General features: G+C 43.9%; 1 protein-coding gene, 3 long non-coding RNA genes and 2 pseudogenes across 4 annotated transcripts; 2 read left to right on the plus strand and 4 right to left on the minus strand.

The window, feature by feature from the left end:
- The first annotated feature begins 632 nt into the window (after positions 1 to 632).
- Positions 633 to 8,201, plus strand: LOC115666110 (glutathione S-transferase U25-like; annotated as a pseudogene).
- A 978-nt stretch (positions 8,202 to 9,179) lies between these two features.
- On the minus strand, positions 9,180 to 9,883 carry LOC130139764 (probable glutathione S-transferase parC; annotated as a pseudogene).
- Positions 9,884 to 10,482: 599 nt separating this feature from the next.
- LOC130139767 (uncharacterized) lies at positions 10,483 to 11,228 on the plus strand. Its single transcript, XR_008817863.1, has 2 exons — positions 10,483 to 10,628; positions 10,768 to 11,228. It is a non-coding gene; the product is annotated as an uncharacterized LOC130139767 (long non-coding RNA).
- A 455-nt stretch (positions 11,229 to 11,683) lies between these two features.
- LOC130139768 (uncharacterized) lies at positions 11,684 to 12,698 on the minus strand. The gene is made up of 3 exons (XR_008817864.1): positions 12,527 to 12,698; positions 12,318 to 12,410; positions 11,684 to 12,048 (listed from the first exon to the last, which is right to left on the minus strand). It is a non-coding gene; the product is annotated as an uncharacterized LOC130139768 (long non-coding RNA).
- A 21-nt stretch (positions 12,699 to 12,719) lies between these two features.
- Positions 12,720 to 13,492, minus strand: LOC130139769 (uncharacterized). Its single transcript, XR_008817865.1, has 3 exons — positions 13,280 to 13,492; positions 12,880 to 13,022; positions 12,720 to 12,770 (listed from the first exon to the last, which is right to left on the minus strand). It is a non-coding gene; the product is annotated as an uncharacterized LOC130139769 (long non-coding RNA).
- Positions 13,493 to 18,381: 4,889 nt separating this feature from the next.
- Positions 18,382 to 19,354, minus strand: LOC130139763 (glutathione S-transferase U19-like). Its single transcript, XM_056317440.1, has 2 exons — positions 18,965 to 19,354; positions 18,382 to 18,885 (listed from the first exon to the last, which is right to left on the minus strand). Exons 1-2 carry the CDS (start codon positions 19,277 to 19,279, stop codon positions 18,529 to 18,531), a joined length of 672 nt encoding a protein of 223 aa, XP_056173415.1. The 5' UTR covers positions 19,280 to 19,354; the 3' UTR covers positions 18,382 to 18,528.
- Between the last annotated feature and the right edge of the window lie 247 nt (positions 19,355 to 19,601).

A 19,601-nucleotide genomic window follows, 5' to 3' on the forward strand; every position in this document is an offset into this window, starting at 1 on the left:
CTATCAAAAAATGGTCCAATATAGTAACACCCCTTAATAATAACCCTTTGGTATCCACACGAATGGGAACCCATTACTATCCGGTTTGGTATCCCTCTCATTTTCTACATGGCTGTATTTATATCCCTATTATTTGGTAACCCATTTATTTTTTTAAAGAAATCGGCTTGGTGACCAAAAGTACATGATCCATGTTAAATTAAGATTGAAATTCATGATGATAAAGGAACAAGTTTAAGTGATATAAAAATTCGAGTGTGTTTGTATTTTCACGTTAGCTAGCTAAAAAAGTATCTTGTATAGCCAATGCATTCTGTGCCATCAAGAAGTGAGGAAATTGTTTCAGAATTAGATCACAGATATTTAATTTAGTAAGAAACTAGTATTTTACGAAAATGTGATGGACCAGTCATTATTTGCACAAAATACTTCCTATAGTTCCACGAAGATAAGACTAAAGTCTTGGAAATAAGCTGACAAACGAAAGAGGGCGTCAATACTTGGTTTGTTTACAAATATTACTCATCTCTCTTGTGTCGAGTGGTTGCTCGACAGTCAAGATTGTTGACTCCTTAACACGTCTATATTCTCTGCTTCGATTCTCAAGGGTCACAAGCACGACTTTGAAGGCAATGGCCGATGAAGTGACCCTCCTGGACTCCTAGGCGAGCATGTTCGGGATGTGGTGTCGAGTAGCGCTGGCTGAGATGGGGGTCGAGTACAAGGAAGAGAACTTGTGGAACAAGAGCGAGCTCCACCTTCAGATGAACCAGGTCCACAAGAAAATACCCGTCCTAATCCACAACGGCAAGCCCGACTGCGAGTCCCTCATCATTGTGGAGTACATCGATGAGTCCTGGAGACAACATGCCCCTCTCTTGTCGTCCGATCCTTACGAGCGAGCCCGAGCTTGATTCTGGACTGATTACGTCAACAAGAAGGTATTAGCTCCTCTGTTTTGTCGTCATGTACATCTTTTAATGATTCTTCGATCTGTGGACATTTACGTGATTTCTGATGGAGCAATCGATATTAGCTATTTAAATCTCATGCCAAATGTCGAAAAAGATCATCTGATCTCGCATATGGCTCCATGCTTAAATTGTCATCATCAATTCACCATCATTTAGCCTTTGTATGGCTTTTCATTTAATATGCAGTGAAATTACAAATACGAACTGTAAGCAAAATGGCTCTCTACATTGACTACAAATGGTTGGACAGCCGAATTCTTGTAATTAATTCCACACATGATGGAAGTTGATGATGTTGCACGAACAATATGGAAGCAGGAAGTGCTAATGCTAACAGTCAGCTTGTGATGATTCTAATGATTCTTTCTGATCCGGTGCTGTGAGGAATAAACTATTATTATCTACAACTTTGCGGTTCTATGATCTCCGGAAGAAGGTGTGGATGACGAAAGGGGAAGAACAGGAGGCGGCAAAAGAAGGAATTCATTGAAAGCCTGAAACTGATAGAAAGCGAGCTCTGAGACGAGCCTTTCTTCGGGGGCAAGAAGTTCGGCTTCTTGGACATGTCACTCATCAGTTTCTACTGCTGGTTGTACTCCTATGAGACGTTTGGGAACTTCAGCATCAAAGCGGAGTGTCCTAAGATCTTGTCGCAGGGCAAAAGATGTCACACCCCAAAGCCATCACGAATGGGGATGGCATGGCCGTTCTTCCACCTGAAGGATGCAACATCAAACCACCCAAAATCCAACTCCCAAAAGTGCCCTCGTCGATAAGGCTCTCCTAATACTCATCGCTAGCTAAAGAACCTTAAAAAAATTGGAAGGAATGAGCTGAACAACCACAGCTCGTATATACCAAATCTAGAATATAACAAACTTACAAGATCAAAATGAGTTATATATTAGTTCAACATAACATTTTCATCAATAATATCAAAACAAATAATCAATGGTCCAGTCCATTGATCAATCTCAACAACTCACATATCAATGGTCTATTCCATTGATTAATCTCTTCAAACCACACATCGATGGTCCATTCCATCGACTAATCTCAATCACATGTCAATGGTCCACTCCATTGAGCAAAATCAAATCACATGTCAATGGCACTCCATTGATCAAACTCGCGTTCAAATATCTAACCGTGATCACGCGTAATGCCCCGTGACAAAGCGACCAAGATTCGCCACTTAGTTAGGTTTCCACCTATATTGTCGGTGGCTCGGTCCAAAAGAATATTCTAACCTAGTATGAACATACACACAAACCTCAATCGGGTTCATAGCGATATTGAGTACCAAACCCACATCATCCAATACCAGAAATCAAATCCATAATCAATATCACCAATTGATTTTACAAAACAAAACACATGATTTTTTCTCAACTCCATTTATCAACCATGATACATTTCACAACTGCACATGGCTCGGTGCTTAAATCTTCGTCATCCATTCACCGTCATTTAGTCTTTGTATGGCTTTTCATTTAATATGTAGTGAAATTAAGTATATGAAGGGTAAGCAAAATGGCTCTCTACATTGACTAGAAATGGTGGGACAGCCGAATTCTTGTAATTAATTCCACACGTGATGGATATTGATGATGTTGCATGAATATGTAAGCAGGAAGTGCTAATACTAATAGTCAGCTTGTGATGATGCTGATGATTCTTCCCGCTCCGGCGCCGTGAGGAAATAAATTATAATTATCTACAATTTTGCAGTTCTATGATCTCGGGAAGAAGTGTTGGAGTTGGCGAATACTTCGGGGACCCTTGTTTCTCATACTGGGCATGCCCACATGAACTTAGGAAAACCGAAGTATGATCCGACGACATGTGACCCTTGCGCACGGAATGCGGGGGTTCGGGGGCAGCGCCCCCGACACGGGGGTCCCACTGACCAGACAGCGAGCGGGGGTTCCGCTCCCTAGTGAGCGGATGGCGGCCCCGCTCGCCGGTGAGCGGGCGGGGGCTCGGGGGCAGAGCCCCTGAAACAACATCGGGTTTGCTGGCCTATTTGTTGTGGGATCAAAGGGATTTTGATAGGCTTGGGCTTTGGACCCATTTAAGTCCTATATATGTTATACTCATATAAGACATCATTGTAACGAGTGATTGTGGTTGTAAACCCTAAAAATTATAGTGGAATCCCTTTTCCAGGACGTAGCCTTATTTGGGGGTGAACCTGGGTAAACTCGTGCATCATTTAATTTTTTCTTCTATTCTCAGCGTGATCGTTCTGATTCGATTAGCAATACACCCCATCAATTGGTATAAGAGCCAAGGCCGAGGAATTAGGATTTATTTGAGATGTCAGGAGGGTCACGGATTGAGATAGAAAAATTCGATGGGACAAGGTTCGACCTGTGGAAGATGAAGATGGAGGATCTACTTTATGATCGAGATCTCTAGTCAGCAATCGTAAGGGAAAGGCCGGTTGTCGCGACGGCTAGTGTCGTGATTGGCAAGGAAGCGGATGCAACTTCCAAACAGCCAGATCCAAAGGAGATTAAGGACTGGGATCGGATCGATTGAAAAGCAAAGGGTTTGATCCGGCTTTGTCTCGAAGATTCCATTCTGATGAATGTGATGAACGAACCTACAGCCAGGGATTTATGGCAGAAACTGGAGTTCCTGTACCAAAGTAAGTCGCTGGTAAATAAGTTGTTCTTAAGGAAGAAACTATATAATCTTCAGATGCATGAGGGTGATTCGTTTTCTGCACATCTGTATAACTTTAACACGTTGATAAGTCAACTTGTATCAATCGGTGTTAAGTTCTAGGATGATGATAAGGCGATAACACTACTCTGTTCACTGCCGGATTCATGGGATAACCTAATTGTGGTAATCGGTGGTGGGGATAAGGAATTGTCGTATGATAATGTGTGTTCGGCCTTGTTATCAGAGGAGACACGAAGAAATGGGTTAGTGAATTCTAGTAAAGAGGCGCTAGCTGCTAGGGGTAGGCCAGCAGAGAAGGCTCTAAATCGGAGAGGGTCCAGATCAAAATCTCATGGACGATCGAAGAGTAGGGAGAGGAGGGTAGAGTGCTGGAGATGTCAAAAGTGGGGCCATGTGAAGCGAGATTGTAAAAACAAGCCCGTTTCTAAGAAAGAAGCTGAATCATCCTCGGGCAAGAAGGAGGACGAGACAGGAGATATGTATGTGGCTGCTGCATGTATGGCGCAATCAGACAAGGATATTTGGTTCATCGACACTGGTAATTCATACCACATGACACTTCATAGACACTGGTTTTGTGAATATGAGAAATATGATGGTGGAGATGTTGTGCTCGGAGCTGATACTGCAGTTCAGATTGTCGGGCGTGGCAGGGTGAAGCTGAGGATGAGTAATGGCACAGTGAAGACTCTTCCAAATGTGATGCACATACCCTCGATGAGTAAAAACCTGTTATCAATTGGTACAATGGCTGATTCAGGGGTTACTTTCAGCTGTGATAAAAATTCGTGCAAGATGACTCGAGGTTCTATTGTGATTGCACGAGGAGTCCGTTATGGAACGTTGTACAAGCTGCTCGGGGAAACGGTGATTGTTGGTGGTGGGTTCGTCTCTGAAAAGGCAAAGGAAGATGGATATGACACGTCCATGTTGTGGCATTAGAGGCTAGGGCATATTGGTGAAAAGGGCTTGTTTACCTTAGCTTCGAGTCAAATGGTAGAGGGAGTACGAGATTGCTCTATGGGTTTCGGGTTCTGTGAACACTGTCTTCATGGAAAACATAACCGAGTTAGTTTCCAACACACCGGTACGAGAGCAACAGAGATTCTGGAGCTGATTCACGGTGATGTTTTCGGGCCTACTTCGACTCCATCTATTGGAGGATCCAAGTACTGTGTATCGTTCATAGATGATTTTTCGAGATATAGTTGGATTTATTTTATTAAAAGTAAATCAGATGTATTCGAAAAATTTCGAGAATTTAAGGCTTTGGTTGAAAATCAATTGAGCAAGAAAATCAAGATACTTCGTACGGATAACAGAGGTGAATTCTGTTCGGACAAGTTCGAGCAGTTTTGTGTAGATAATGGTATCGCGAGGCAGAAAACGACCCCATATGCGCCTCAACAGAATGGGGTGGCCGAAAGATTAAATCGGTCACTCATAGAAAAGGCAAGATGCATGCTGAGTTGGGCAGGTCTGGATCTTGAATTTTGGGCAGAAGCTGTAGCCACGGCCAGTAATTTGAAGAACCGGTCACCGACCTCATTAGTGAAGGACCGTACACCATACGAGGCAGTGTTTGGGAAGAAGCCGAATCTGTCACATGTTCGGGTGTTTGGGTGTGACGTGTATGTTCATGTACCCAAGGAGAAAAGAGGTAAGCTTGACAAAAAGTCTGAGAAGAACATATTCGTCGGATACAAGGAAGGGGTCAAGGGCTATAAGCTGTGGAATCCAAAATCAAAGATCATTGTATACAGCAGGGATGTTGTCTTTCGTGAAACACAATCCCAGGCAAGCATACAGAAAAGTGAAAGTGGTAGTGCTTGAAGAAAGTCCTAAGACTAAAACTATGGAGATGGCTCCACAAGATATACCAGCAAAGTCTGATTCTGATCTGGAGCAAGGGGACTTGGTTAATGAAGTTGAGGATGTAGATTTGGATGAAGACCCGGACACTAATAGCATGCCGGTCCTCAGGAGATCAACACAGGAAAGGCGGAAACCACTTCGGTACTCACTTAGTGCATTGAGTACGTTTCATGCCTTAAGCATTACCGGAGATGATCCTAGTTCTGTAAAAGAGGGGAGATCCATGGATGACGCGAATCAGTGGGAGCTCGCAATGATAGATGAGATGCAGTCGCTTGATCAAAACGAGACATGGAGCTTATGTAAATTGCCTAAGGATAAAAAGGCAATTTGGTGCAAATGGGTGTTCAAGCGAAAGCTGAAACCGGATGGGACTGTGGAGAAGTACAAGGCAAGGCTCGTGGCCAAGAGGTATTCTCAGATCAAGGGAATTGACTATGACGAGGTTTTCTCTCCAGTGGCGAAATTGACCTCGATACGGTTTGTTCTGTCCGTAGCAGCTGCATACGATCTTGAGGTGGAACAAATGGATGTAAAAACAGCTTTCCTTCATGGGGATTTGGAGGAGGAGATTTATATGAGGCAACCAGAAGGCTTTGAAGCAAAAGGAAAGGAGAATCTGGTATGCAAACTGAAAAAGTCCCTATATGGGCTGAAACAGTCACCGAGGATATGGTACCAGAAGTTTGATATATACATGCTCCAGCTTGATTTTGTGCGTTCAAATTCTGACCACTGCGTTTATGTGAAGAGGGCGGGCGATCAATTTGTCATTCTCACGCTATACGTGGATGATATGCTTTTAATCGAGAATAGCGTGAAGATGGTGAAATCCGTGAAAAATTTGTTGGCTAGGAAGTTCGATATGAAAGATTTGGGGCTTGCAAATTTTATTTTGGGTATGCAGATTACGAGGGACCGCGGGAAAGGAAGCTACGGCTAGGGCAAGAGAAATACATTAAAGAAATGTTGAAGAAATTCAACATGATAGACTGCAAGCCTGTTGGTACCCCCATACCTTTAGGGACCAAATTATATGTGGAACAGTGTCCTAAAACGGATGAGGAAACTGAAGAGATGGCCCGAGTTCTGTACGCAAGTGCAGTGGGTAGCTTGATGTACGCTATGGTGTGCACGCGTCCGGATATAGCCCAAGCAGTGGGAGTCTTGAGCCGATATATGTCCAACACGGGTAGAGAACATTGGAATGCAATAAAAAGGGTTTTCAGGTATCTTCGTGGAACTTGGAATTTTTCTTTATGTTTTGAAGGTACAGGGAATGGAAACATCACCAATATCGTAGGCCAGGTAGATGCAGATTGGGTGGAGATATTGATAGTAGACGGTCCACTAGCGGATATGTTTTCACATTATTTGGGGCTGCGGTGAGTTGGATGAGTAGGAGGCAAAGCGTGGTAGCGCTCTCTTCTACGGAGGTTGAGTACATGGCTCTTACTCATGCCGGAAAAGAGCGATATAGCTACGACGGTTGTGCTTGGAGCTTTGTTTTGAGCAAGGTGCCGTGGAGGTGAGATGCAACAATCAAGGGGCTATTTATTTAGCTAAGAATCCAGCATTTCATTCACATACAAAGCACATCGACATTCAACATCACTTTATCCGAGAGAAGGTGGAGAAGAAAGTGGATCGGCTTGAAAAGATCGACATTGTGAAAAATAGTTCAGACTTCCTTACTAAAGCTGTCACGGTTGCGAAGTTTGAATGGTGCTCTGCTGCGATTGGATTGAAGAGAAGTGGTGTTGGAAAGGCTCTCATTTGCATGAAGTATCCACCAAGTGAGAGAATGTTGGAGTTGGCGAATACTTCGGGGACCCTTGTTTCTCATACTGGGCATGCTCACATGAGCTTAGGGAAACCGAAGTATGATATGACGACATGTGACCCCTATGCACGGAATGCAGGGGTTCGGGGGCAACACCCTCGACACGGGGGTCTCGCTAACCAGACAGCGAGCGGAGGTTCCGCTCCCTGGTGAGCGGATGGCGGCCCCGCTCACTGGTGAGTAGGCAGGGGCTCGGGGGCAGCGCCCCCGAAACAACATCAGGTTTGCTGGCCCGTTTGCTATGGGATCAAAGGGATTTTGATATATTTGGGCTTTGGGCCCATTTAAGTCCTATATATATTGTACTCGTATGAGAGATCATTGTAATGAGAGGTTGTGGTTGTAAACCCTAAAAATCATAGTGGAATCCCTTTGCAGGACGTAACCCTATTCGGGGGTGAACCTGGGTAAACTCGTGCATCATTTAATTTTTTTTTTCTATTCTCTGCGTGATCGTTCTAATTCGATTAGCAATACACCCCATCAAGAAGGTGTGGGTGACAAAAGGGGAAGAACAGGAGGCGGTAAAGAAGGAATTCATTTAAAGCCTGAAACTAATAGAAAGTGAGAGCGGAGACGAGCCTTTCTTCAGGGGCAAGAAGTTCGGCTTCTTAGACATCTCGTTCATCGGCTTCTACCGCTGGTTCTACTCCTACGAAACGTTTGGGAACTTCAGCATCAAAGCAGCGTATCCCAAGCTCGTTGCGTGAGGCAAGAGGTGCATGGAGAAGGAGAGTGTGTCCAAATCTCTCTCCGACCCTTGAAAGGTGGATGGCGTGGTCTTGGAGCTGAACGAGGCGATGAGCGTAGAGTAGAGGACTTTGCTTCCGCTTTCGCTAGACCCTGTTTTCTTCTCTTCATATTGGACTGCCAGGTGAATCTGTCGCCCAGAAGTAAGGCATACTAGTTCATGTCCTGCTGAGGTAGTTATTTTAGTGGAAGGGAAGGTTTTGGTCAAGGTCATGGGTACATTACAGGTTTGCCAGCAACATCTTCCGTCTCAATTCGGCCTTCTTCTGTTTCTCAAGCTTCTCTGGATCTCGAGGCCTCCGAGTTTATAATCATATGCTCTCGGAGTTTGTCTTCAACTGGTTCATTACACAAAGTTTTAACTCTGCGTTGTTGGGGAGTCGTAATTAGATGGCCAAGTAACAAACCGCCCATTGACGAGTGTTTCGGTGACGATCCCCGAAGAAGAAAGAGATTCTTCAAGTTTCAATGCAAATTCCTCGGCATCTTAATCATCATCATCATCATCATCATCATCATCATCATCATCATGTAGACCTCCTCCAGTGTTGGCTTTGCTTTAAATTTCTTCATAGAGGACATCCATGTGATAAGAGTCCAACTGACATTCATTGTATGTGTCTCAAATATGTCGTGGGTGTCCTGTGCAGGAGCGGCGCAAGAGAGAAATAAGGAAGCATGGCATATTTTTAGCAATCCATGTGGAGGCGGCTTAGTAAGCCAAGTGAAATTCATTTATCGAGTGAACGCTCAACGCGTGCTAAATAGATTTGTTGTCTTATGGAGGATTTGTTATTGAAAATATTTTGAAAGAGGAGATATTCTCTCGTGAGACTACTACGTGTAATTGACAATGGAATTGATCGATTTTCCTTGCTTACTTGACGTGATGGTGCATATAACACAAAACATAATTAAATGGAATTCGTGAGATGATGTGTATTAGTTATATAGCTGATCCAGCAACACTGAAGTACAAAGAGGAAATCATAGTAAGTACAAAAGAGCTAGCCTCATCCAAAGAGAGGGGTCATTAACGAAAGAGTGATGAAATGAGCAACGATCAAACTCATAGACTTGTTTGTCATGGCACCTGAAGCTTTTTCTTGACCGCCAAGAAGAAGTGATAGAGCTTGTACTGGTTGGGCAACGACTTGGCCACGCTCTCCCTCTGCATGCAACGCTCGGCCCATGCCACCAACTTGGGGCACCCCTCCACGATGCTAAAGTTGGCCAATGTCTCCAAACCATAGACCCAGCTATAGAACGGTATCAGCGACACATCCACATACCCGAACCTCTTGCCGCCAAAGTAAGCCTTGTCCCCTAGCTCTCCCTCCAACACCTTCAAGCACTCGACAAACTCCTTCGCCGCCTCCTGGGCCTCCCCTGTCGACAGCCACACCATTCGCACCCCCAGAAATATCTGGACCATCATTTGGTGTCTTGATGTTAAGCGCACTTCATAAGGAAATGTCGGAAAGATTTAAGGCCTCGCTAAAAATCTTACCTTTTTCTCTACGTAGTCAGCCCAGAACCTGGCATGGGCACGCTCATAAGGATCCGATGGCAGGAGAGGAGACTCGCGACCCCAGGTCTCGTCGATGTACTAGATTATGATGAGGGACTCACAAACGGGCTTGCCGTCGTGGATGAGGACGGGGATTTGATTGTGTATCGAGTTCATCTTCAAGAGCAGGGGGCTCTTGTTCCTCAGATCCTCCTCCCTCAGATCGAACTCCACGCCTTGATCGAACTCCACGCCTTGATGGTCTCTTCAATCCTTTTAAGATGGAAAATTTTAATTCTGAGTTGATTGAATTTGAACTTGTTATGGCTGTATGTCGCTGGACAAGTGTGTTTTGATGGTCTCTTTCAAGTCTTGGTGTGCGTTCAAATTTTTAATTGCTCGAACGTCCACTGTGCACCATGTGTTTGACAGAATGTTTGAACCAAGGTCCGATTTTGAGTCGCTTCGAGTGCGTGGGGATCGGGTTCGCTTAATGATCTTTCACTAACGTTTTTTGTCGCCGTGGTTCAATATGCCTTTTTTATCCTTTTAGAGTCCTGTCCAGTGCCTCCTCATGAATCGAGGACTCTTGAATACTGATTTTTTATGATACTTGACTGCACTTTACTGGTATTCCATTTTGTATGTTACGCACCATTCTGGAGTCATAATCGAGGGTGGGCGGTGGTCCGGCGACTTGCAGGTGGTAGACAGTGGTGAAATTTCGCATAGTGCTTGAGATGGTGGTCCAGAAGAACTCCCAGTAGTTCTGGCCGGGCACTTCTGGACGAATGTGTAAGGATGAGCTCAACTATAGTTCCTGACCAGCATCATCAGTCCAGCAGCCGATCCAGCCTGGGTTCTGATGGGGCTGCATCTCCTTATGCAGGAAGTGAAGATAGCCATTTTCGTAGAGCAAAAGAGGAATTGCAATCAATGGTCAAAAGCCATTCGAAAAGCCTTTTGAGACAAATTGATTTAGGTATGCGAGTTATATATATGTTCTACTAGATTTTTGGTCCTATTATTATACATTTTATACTCCAGAATCCCGTGCTTGTTCTCTTTATGATGCTTTCTTTCAAGTGCTTATTGCATTTGTTTTTTCCTTGGTGCGCAAGGTGCCTTGCCTGTGAACTTATCGTTATAATCGTTGATGCAAGTCATGGTGAGTTTAAGGAAATAGCGAGGTGTTCCACTCATACTGTATTGGCTGCTTGTGGCCTTGAGCACAGGAGGAGCGAGGTCTACACGATCCCTCTACCATCCTTTTATTCCCACATAGACAAAATGGCAACTGGACAGACAATTCTGATAAGAGGAGTTTGCTCAACATGTTTTGATGTTTTCGTCAAAGATGTAACCCAAAACATAATGTACACAAGACTACCACTACGTTGGTTAAGTTTAGGTCTTTACGAATTGATAAACGTGGGCTGCCATTTTTTGCACGTCCATCCTTCTTTTTGGGGGGATTTAGATGAGAAGTAGGGGGATTTTTTTCCATAATGATAACTGTTCGTGGTCCCAAGAGGATCCATTTTTCTGTGATTACATCAATGATATTTGTTTTTTGGTTGAAGGGGTCCTATTTTCGGAAGAGATGGGTTAATCAATCTAAATAGTACTTCCTTTTTCTTCCCAGGCGATTCTTCTCTCTCTTGTCCATCTAATTCAATTGCATAGGAGTGGCTAACTCACTTCTCAGAGAGTAAATTCGGACTCGGACCTAGTCAGAAGTTTAAATGTGGCAAGGAATGTTCTCATTCCTATACACTGTGATTTGGTCTTATTTTGGTCATTGGAAACAGTGGAAGATATCATCAGGTGAGACTATCATTGACTGATGATATCTTTCCACTTCAATGAGTATAACAATGCCTGGATGCGATGCCTGGTGCCATGAAAATCCTACCCCCACTCCATTCCTATTACTTCCAAGTCCTAACTACAGTAAAATTTGGCGATTCTCACTCAATATTCCTTGCTTTTTCAACAGTGCTTTGATGCGCTTATGAATAATACATGGTACATAGACGTAAATAAAAGTTCTTCAATATCGTTACTTTTGAGAAGTCCAAGCATCACACAGGAGCTATGCACAGCATTGTTTCCTCGGGTCAAAACCAAAGTCGACAAGCAAAGAATTACATTTTAGCTTATAAACCTTATTCCCTTGCTTCCTATTTTAATACATCAGCAAACAACACATTCACCCCAGGCCAACCATAAAGATTGTAGGGGCGGATTCTCGGTCACGTAAGCTCCAGATCATCTACCATTCTGCACCTACTCATAAATTATCGTCGATGACGGTGGATCGTAATAGCTCAGACACAAATTCAAATCTTTTTGCCCTCTCTTCATGATCCTTGTCCGACAAAGGCGATGCTTGACTGTGGCTGGCACCAACAAAAGGCGCATATTAGAAACAAGAACACCACCCTCACAAGACAAGTGATGAAACGTTCAACCAAAATGTTGAGATTATTACGCTAAGGCCTTTAACAGCAAAACAAATTCACCACAGAATTCAGCCTATCTCTAACAGTAGTAAGAAATTGAAACATTCATGCTTTTTTTTTTTTTTTGGTAAGGAAACATTCATGCTTTGCTAGTCATTAACACAAAAGATGCAGCCGGAAAAAAAAAATCTCGCAGCAATACTCACCCCGTCCAACATGGCCATCAAAATGCTCACTCCAACCAGGCAAATGCTTTCTAGCATTTTTCTTCCAGGCTTGTTCAAATTGAGGCAGCTCATCTAGATAGTCATGAGCTATATGAATGAACCATTTTTTGGGAATCCGGCATTTAACAAACAAGAAAATTCAATATCTTCATTTAGGTTGTGCAGAGTCTGCATTATATTCACCTTACCATCAGAATTAAGCTTCCTAGTAATAGCATGCCCCTGCAGTAAGTATTGCTTCGAGCGTTGGATGACCAACACCCCATCAGAAGTGTTGGGGTGTTGGTCATCTCTCAAATATGCCCTTTACATAAACCATTCCCTTCTCACTGAGCTAAAGCTCCTTCCTCGTCTGCTCAACGATCTTCCGCCACTATCATCTTTACCTTAATTTGCTCCTTCCACGATGCCCGCATCCAATAGTGTGCTCCACTGCAAAATATCATATCAAGGGTTCAGCATATTCACAGATGATTTTTGTTCTTCAGAAATGAGGAACGCTATAAATCGGACTCTTCAAGGAAAAACAATCTTCACTAACGCTAAGGGGCTCGATGCAATGATCCAAAACCAGTTGTTACCAATGTCCGGAACAGTCTGTAAGAACAAGGCCAACGCTAGTGAGGCTAATGCAGGAGCAGAATGTCAGCAATGCCGCTTGCCCTTGGCTCGGAGTCATCATCCCTTCAAACCATCAAACGAGAGCACGAAGCAAATTAACCAGCAGCCCCTTCAGAACAGAGCATCAATGCTTGGGTTTGCGTTCATTTGCAGTAACAATGGTGGCAAAAAAACCAGAAGGGCCCCATTTTGTACCGAACCCACCACCAACAAAGAGAAAAGTAAGAGAAAAAGACCAATCAAAACCGCTCAACGCGGGCACACAAAAAAAATGGATCGACGAAGAATCCAGGCGCGGGGGAAGAGGAGAAGAGGGGAACCTTGCTTGTGGCTGGCGCCTTTCTCGACGGTGTGGCACTGCGCAGAGAGCGAAAGATCGCCGGAGCAGCAACAACGCCACGGAGGGAGCGCCGGAGCAACGAGGAAGCCGAGCCAAATCTGAGAGCGAAATCGCAGAGATTCAAAATAAATTTGAAAGCGAGAGAGGAAAGAGCGGCGGTGGGTTTTCTTCTTCAATGCGAAAACGAAGGAGAAAGAAGAAGAGAGAGAAGAAATAAATGCGTGCAGAGGAGAAAGAGAGAGAGAGAGGGGCTAGCGTGCACGGCTAAGGAGAAATAATGAATATAATTTTTTTTGTGCAAAATTTTCATCCGGGCGAGCCGGTCCCACAAGCGCCACGTGGACCACGTGGCGCTTCATGAGCGGTCCGGGACCACGCTGACTTGGCGGTCCCGGACCACCTGATTTTTTGTCGGGAGAGGCGGCTCAATGTCGTCATTGCTCGCGTCACTCTCAGGTCCAAGTCTAGTCTCCATCCCGGGGCTGATACGGTCTTGACTTAGGTGTCCCATGAACGACAAATATATTTCGTTTTCCATTTCTCATTGTTTATGTACCTAGACACAATCAGCTCGTCCTTGACTTTTTTTGTCGCTGACATTTTCCAAATTTTTGGAAACCGATAAAGCCTCAGAACATACTATCATCCTATGGACACAAGGATGAACTCGACTCTATCCCCATATAAACTAGAGGTGGCCACGGGCCGGTTTTGGCCCGGAACCGGACCAGAACCGGCTCGGTCAAACCCGGGCCCGGCCCGTTGACCGGGCCCGCGGTTCGGAACCGGAACCGGCCCGTGGCATACGGTCCCGGTTCCGGTTCCAGAAAAATTTGAACCGGCCCGGAACCGCCGGTTCCGGGCCGGTTCTGCGAAAAAAAAAAAAAAAAAAAAAAAAAAAAAGCTGCAGGCTACAGCACAGCCTGCAGTGCAGGCCATGCTGCAGCGCTGCAGCAGCCTGCAGGAGAACGGGCCAACGGCCCAACCAAAAAAAAAAAAAAAAATTTATTTATCCGCAGCAGGGCCTGCAGACGTGCAGGCCCTGCTGCGCCACAGCACCTTGCGGCTGCGGCCCGTTGGGGCAACGGCTACGCCCCAACGGGCGTTTTTATAATAAAAAAAAAAAAAAACACATAACCGTTGCAATTTTGCAACGGTTATGTTTTATTTTTTTTAATTCTAAATTTTCTTCTATTTTTTTTCTATAAATTCTCTCAAATTCTCACAATACACACACAATTCTCTCAAATTCTCTCCAATTCTCTTCTCTCAAGTCTCAAATTTTCTCAATACTCGAAATTCTCTCAAATTCTCTGAAATTCTCTCAATTTTCTCAATCCACGCAATTCTTTCTTAATTCTCCCAATTAATCCGCTCAATTCTCTCAATCCATTCGAAAAATGGCAAGTGGAAGTCGCGTGCCAACTGGCAAAGGTAAGAATATCGCGACGGAATCCCATCATTCTTTTGATCCTCGTGAATATGCAGATTTTCAAGATGATGAAATCAACATTTTTCACGATGTGGAGCGCGTCCCGACGCAAGAAAGTTTTCATCCTCCTGCTGAAATATCTACAACAAAGGAAGTGGAACGGGAATTTACATCCGACATTTGGAATCACTTCACGAAAATGGAAAGGTTTGATATCGGTCAAAAAAGGTATGATATAATTTGTAAATATTGTGGAAAAATATATAAATATACAGGTGGACAAGGATATGGAACATTTAAATGACATCTTATGAGCAAACATCCAACCGAAACGGGAATCGATATCGGGCAACAACAAATTTCCGGGTACGTCAATCCTAACACTTCCCCTTTATTTCGTTTTAATGAAAAAACTTATAAGGAAGAATTAGGCAAATTTATTTCCGTTGAGCATTTAGCATTTAATTTTGGAGAAAGATTTGGTTTTAATGAATTTGTACAAAAAGCATGTGCTCCACAAGCAAAACGTGTTTCTAGAAATACAACTAAACGAGTAATTAAAGATCTTTACAAAAATGGAAAAAATGATTTACAAAATTTTTTTATGCAATTTAATGGATGCGTGCATATAGGTAGTGATATTTGGAGTGAACATTGGCAAAATCATTCTTACATGGGCATAACATGTCATTGGATAGATGACGAGTGGACTATTCAAAAAAGAGTTATTGCATTTAGAGTTTTCGATGATCATCATACGGCAAATAATATTTATAGACTAATTAGGCAAGTTTTAGAAGAATATTATTTGCTTAACAAAATTTTTTCAATTGGTTTTGATAATGCCGCAGCAAATACCGCTTCAATTGCCGAGTTAGAAAATATTTGTAAACCCGCTTTTGGCGGAAAATTTTTTCACATTAGATGTGCTTGTCATGTTTTAAATTTATGTGTACAAGATGGTTTGAAAACTCTTGATATTTTTCTTCAACCAATAAAAACGGCGATTCAATTTTTATGGAAACATCCCAAAAAAATGAAAGAATGGGGTAGATTTTGTAGAGATAATGGCAAAAAGCCAAAAAGATTTCCAAGAGATGTTCCAACTCGTTGGAATTCTACTTTCCACTTGCTTAGTGAATCTTTAGCATATAAAGATTTATTATGTTCATTCATTTCTAATAATATACCTGAGATTAATTTATACCCACAAGAGTGGCATATTTGCCAAAAAAATTTAGATCTTTTAAAGGTTTTTAATGATGCAACTTATACTTTGTCTGGTGTTTATTATCCTACTACACATTTATTTTTAGTAGAGTGTACTAATATTGTCGGAACTTTTGATGAATATGAAAATGATGTTGAATTACAACATACTATAGTTGCAATGAAAATGAAATGGCTTCATTATTATAGTGAAATTCCCATGATTTATTTAGTTGCTTGTGTTTTTGATCCGCGTTGCAAATTGGATGGCTTAAATGATTTTTTGCCTGCGTATTATCAATGTTTACATTATGATGTGACAAATGTTACAACCATAGTACGTGAGGTTAAAAACGTAGTAATAGAATTATATAATGAATTTTATACTAAATATAATTTAGGTGATATTAGATCTTCTCAATCTACGGAGATACAAAATGACAGTATAGGTAAAATTAGTAGAGGGTACCAACTTTTATTACATAGACAAAAAAAACAAAAGGGAGTAATAGGAAATATTTCTGAATTAGAGAGTTATCTAACCATTTTATTTGAGTTTACTGAAGCCGAAGGTGGTACAGATTTTTTTATTTTGGATTGGTGGAAGAGGCACGCAAGCCAATACCCAATCCTTTCTCTTATTGCAAAACAGATTTTTTCAACCCCTTGTTCCACAGTTGCGGTCGAACAAGCATTTAGTGCCGGAGGTAATATTTTGAACGAACATCGTTCAAGATTATATCCAGAATCAGTGGAGATGCAAGCTTGTGTTGCTGATTGGACGAAGGCTCAATACCGGCAACAAGAGATAGATCGGAATAATGAATCCGAATTCTTTAACGACGGAGATACTACCGCTACCACTATCGGTACAGGAACGGGTAGTGACGATTGAGGGTAAAAGAACTATTGGAGTTGGCAAATATTTCGGGAACTCTTGTTTCTCATACCGGGTACGCCCACGTGAGCTTAGGGAAACCGAAATATAATCCGACGATATGTGACCTCTGGTCCCCTGCGCACGGAATGCTTAGGTTTTGGGATAATTTTAGGGTATATATATTGTACTCCTTTTTTTTTAAGATCGTTGTAACGAATTGTAATGTGCTTAATGATAATTTATTAAGTTGAAGCCCTCTCTTTCTCTCTTGTCTTTTTGTCCCCAAATTTGAGTACAATTTACATTTTAATCACAATTTATATTGAATAATGTTCTATCATAAGAATAGTATTTTTTTAATTTTTTTTATTTTCATTTCTGTTTTTCCTTTTCTGTTTTTCTTCTTTTTCTTTTCCTTTTCCTTTTCTGTTTTTCCTTTTTCTCTTTTTGTCTTTTTCCTTGTTTCGTTTTTTAAAATTTTAATTTATATTTTAATTTTTTTCTTCCTCCGCGGCCGCCGGCCGGCCATGGCCGGGCCGGCGCGGAGGTCGCCGGCGTCGGGCGAGGGGGCCCTCGCCGGCGTCGGGCGGCGGCCCTCGCCGGCGTCGGGCGAGGCGGCCCTCGCCGGCGTCGGCGAGGCGGCCTCGCCGGCGTCGGGCGAGGGCGGCCCTCGCCGGCGTCGGGCGAGGGCGGCCTCGCCGGGCCGGGCGAGGCCGGCCTCGCCCGACGCGGCGAGGCGAGGCTCGGCCTCACTCGCAATCGGCGAGGCTCGACCTCGGCGGCGTCGGGCGAGCCGGCCTCGCCCGGGCCGGGCGAGGCCGGCCTCGCCCGACGCCGGCAAGGCTCGGCCTCGCTCGCAATCGGGCGAGGCTCGGCCTCGCCGCAATCGGGCGAGGCTCGGCCTCGCCGGCGCCGGGCGAGGTCGGCTCGCCCGACGCCGGCGAGGGCCGCCTCGCCTAGAGGCCGGCGACCTCCGCGCCGGCCCCGGCTATGGCCGGCCGCGGAGGAAGAAAAAAAAAAGAAAAGGAAAAGGAAAAGAAAAAAAACAGAAAAAAATAGGAACTGGCCCGGAACCGGACGGTTCCGGTTCACACTTGGCCACGAACCGAAACCGGTCGGTTCCGAACCGTGGCCACCTCTAATATAAACTCTTAAAACTGTTTTTAACATCCATATGTCGATTTTGGCGATACATTTCCTATTGATATCTTCAGCAGTAAGCAGTAAGTTTGTGGAGAAAATTGCAGAGGACTGTGCAATGAGGTGCTTAGGAACTGAATGGCATCCACTTTCAGTTATTTAACTCAAGACTTGTTCCAGAGTCCTGCAAAACTAGTTCCTTTTCAAAAATCTTTTATTAGCAAGAACCCGTCATCGAGTGAATGCTCAACGTATGCTAAATAGATTTGTTTTCTTGGAGAGGATTTGTCATCAAAAACATTTTGAAAGAGGAGAAATTCTCTCGCGACACTACGTGTAATTGACGACCGAATTGATTGATTTCCATTGCTCATTTGACGTACACGGCGCAAATAAAGCAGAACATAATACTAAACAGTACTCATGAGATGGTGTATATAGTTATTTAGCTGATCCCGAAATACTGTGAAGTACAAAGAGGAAATCATAGAAGTACCAAAAGAGCTAGCCTCTTCCATAGGAGAGGGGTTATGGAACGAAAGAGTGATGAGATGATCAATAGTCAAACTCAGAGAGTTGTTTGTTGTGCCTGAAGCTTCTTCAAGCGCTCCAAGAAATATTCATAGAGCTTGTACTGGTCGGGCAACGACTTGGCCACGCTCTCCCTCTGCATGCAACGCTCGGCCCATGCCACAAACTTGGGGCACTCCTCCTTGATGCTGAAGTTGGCCAATGCCTCCAAACCATAAAACCAGCTATAGAACGGTATCAGCGACACATCCACATACCCGAACCTCTTACCGCCAAAGTAAGCCTTGTCCCCAAGCTCTCCCTCCAACACCTTCAAGCACTCGATGTACTCCTTCTTCGCCGCCTCTTGGGCCTCCCCCGTCGATGGCCGCAACGTTCGCAGCGCCGGATATAACTGCATAGTCATTTCATGCCTTGATGTTAAGCATACTTATTAAGGAAATGTTCGAAATATTAAGGCGTTGCTATCTTACCTTCTTGTCCACGTAGTCGGCCCAGAACCTGGCACGGGCACGCTCGTAAGGATCCAAAGGCAGGAGAGGAGACTCGTGACCCCAGGTCTCGTCGATGTACTGGACGATGATGAGGGACTCGCAAACGGGCTTGCCGCCGTGGATGAGGATGGGGATTTTCTTGTGGACCGGGTTCATCTTCAAGAGCAGGGGGCTCTTGTTGCTCAGATCCTCCTCCCTCATATCAAACTCCACGCCCTTCTCTCTCAGGGCAATCCTGGCCCTCATCCCGAACAGGCTCGGCCAAAAGTCCAACAATATCACTTCCTCTGCCATTGAATTGTCACTACAAGCTGAAGGTTTTGTAATTTGAACAGAACTGAAGAATGCTTTTCGTGGTGAAATAAGGCTAAACGCAGGGTGCCACTTATATAGAAGGAAAGAGAACGTTGATGATGAGACTTTTTGTTCGTTGCACTGTGGGAGAGGCGGCTTAATATTGTCATTGCCTGCGTCACAGTGAGGTCCAACTGTCCAGGTCTTGTCTGCATGCCCGAGCTGATTAGATCATGGCTTAGGTGTCACATGAACGAGAAATATATATTGTAATAGATGGGCCTAACAAGTACAAGCCCTTGTCTCCTAGAAGCCAAACTCA

The sequence above is a fragment of the Syzygium oleosum genome, unplaced genomic scaffold (genome assembly GCF_021117445.2).
Source record: "Syzygium oleosum isolate NSW1041296 unplaced genomic scaffold, Sole_v2.1 Sole_v2.13, whole genome shotgun sequence".
Lineage (NCBI taxonomy): Eukaryota > Viridiplantae > Streptophyta > Magnoliopsida > Myrtales > Myrtaceae > Syzygium > Syzygium oleosum.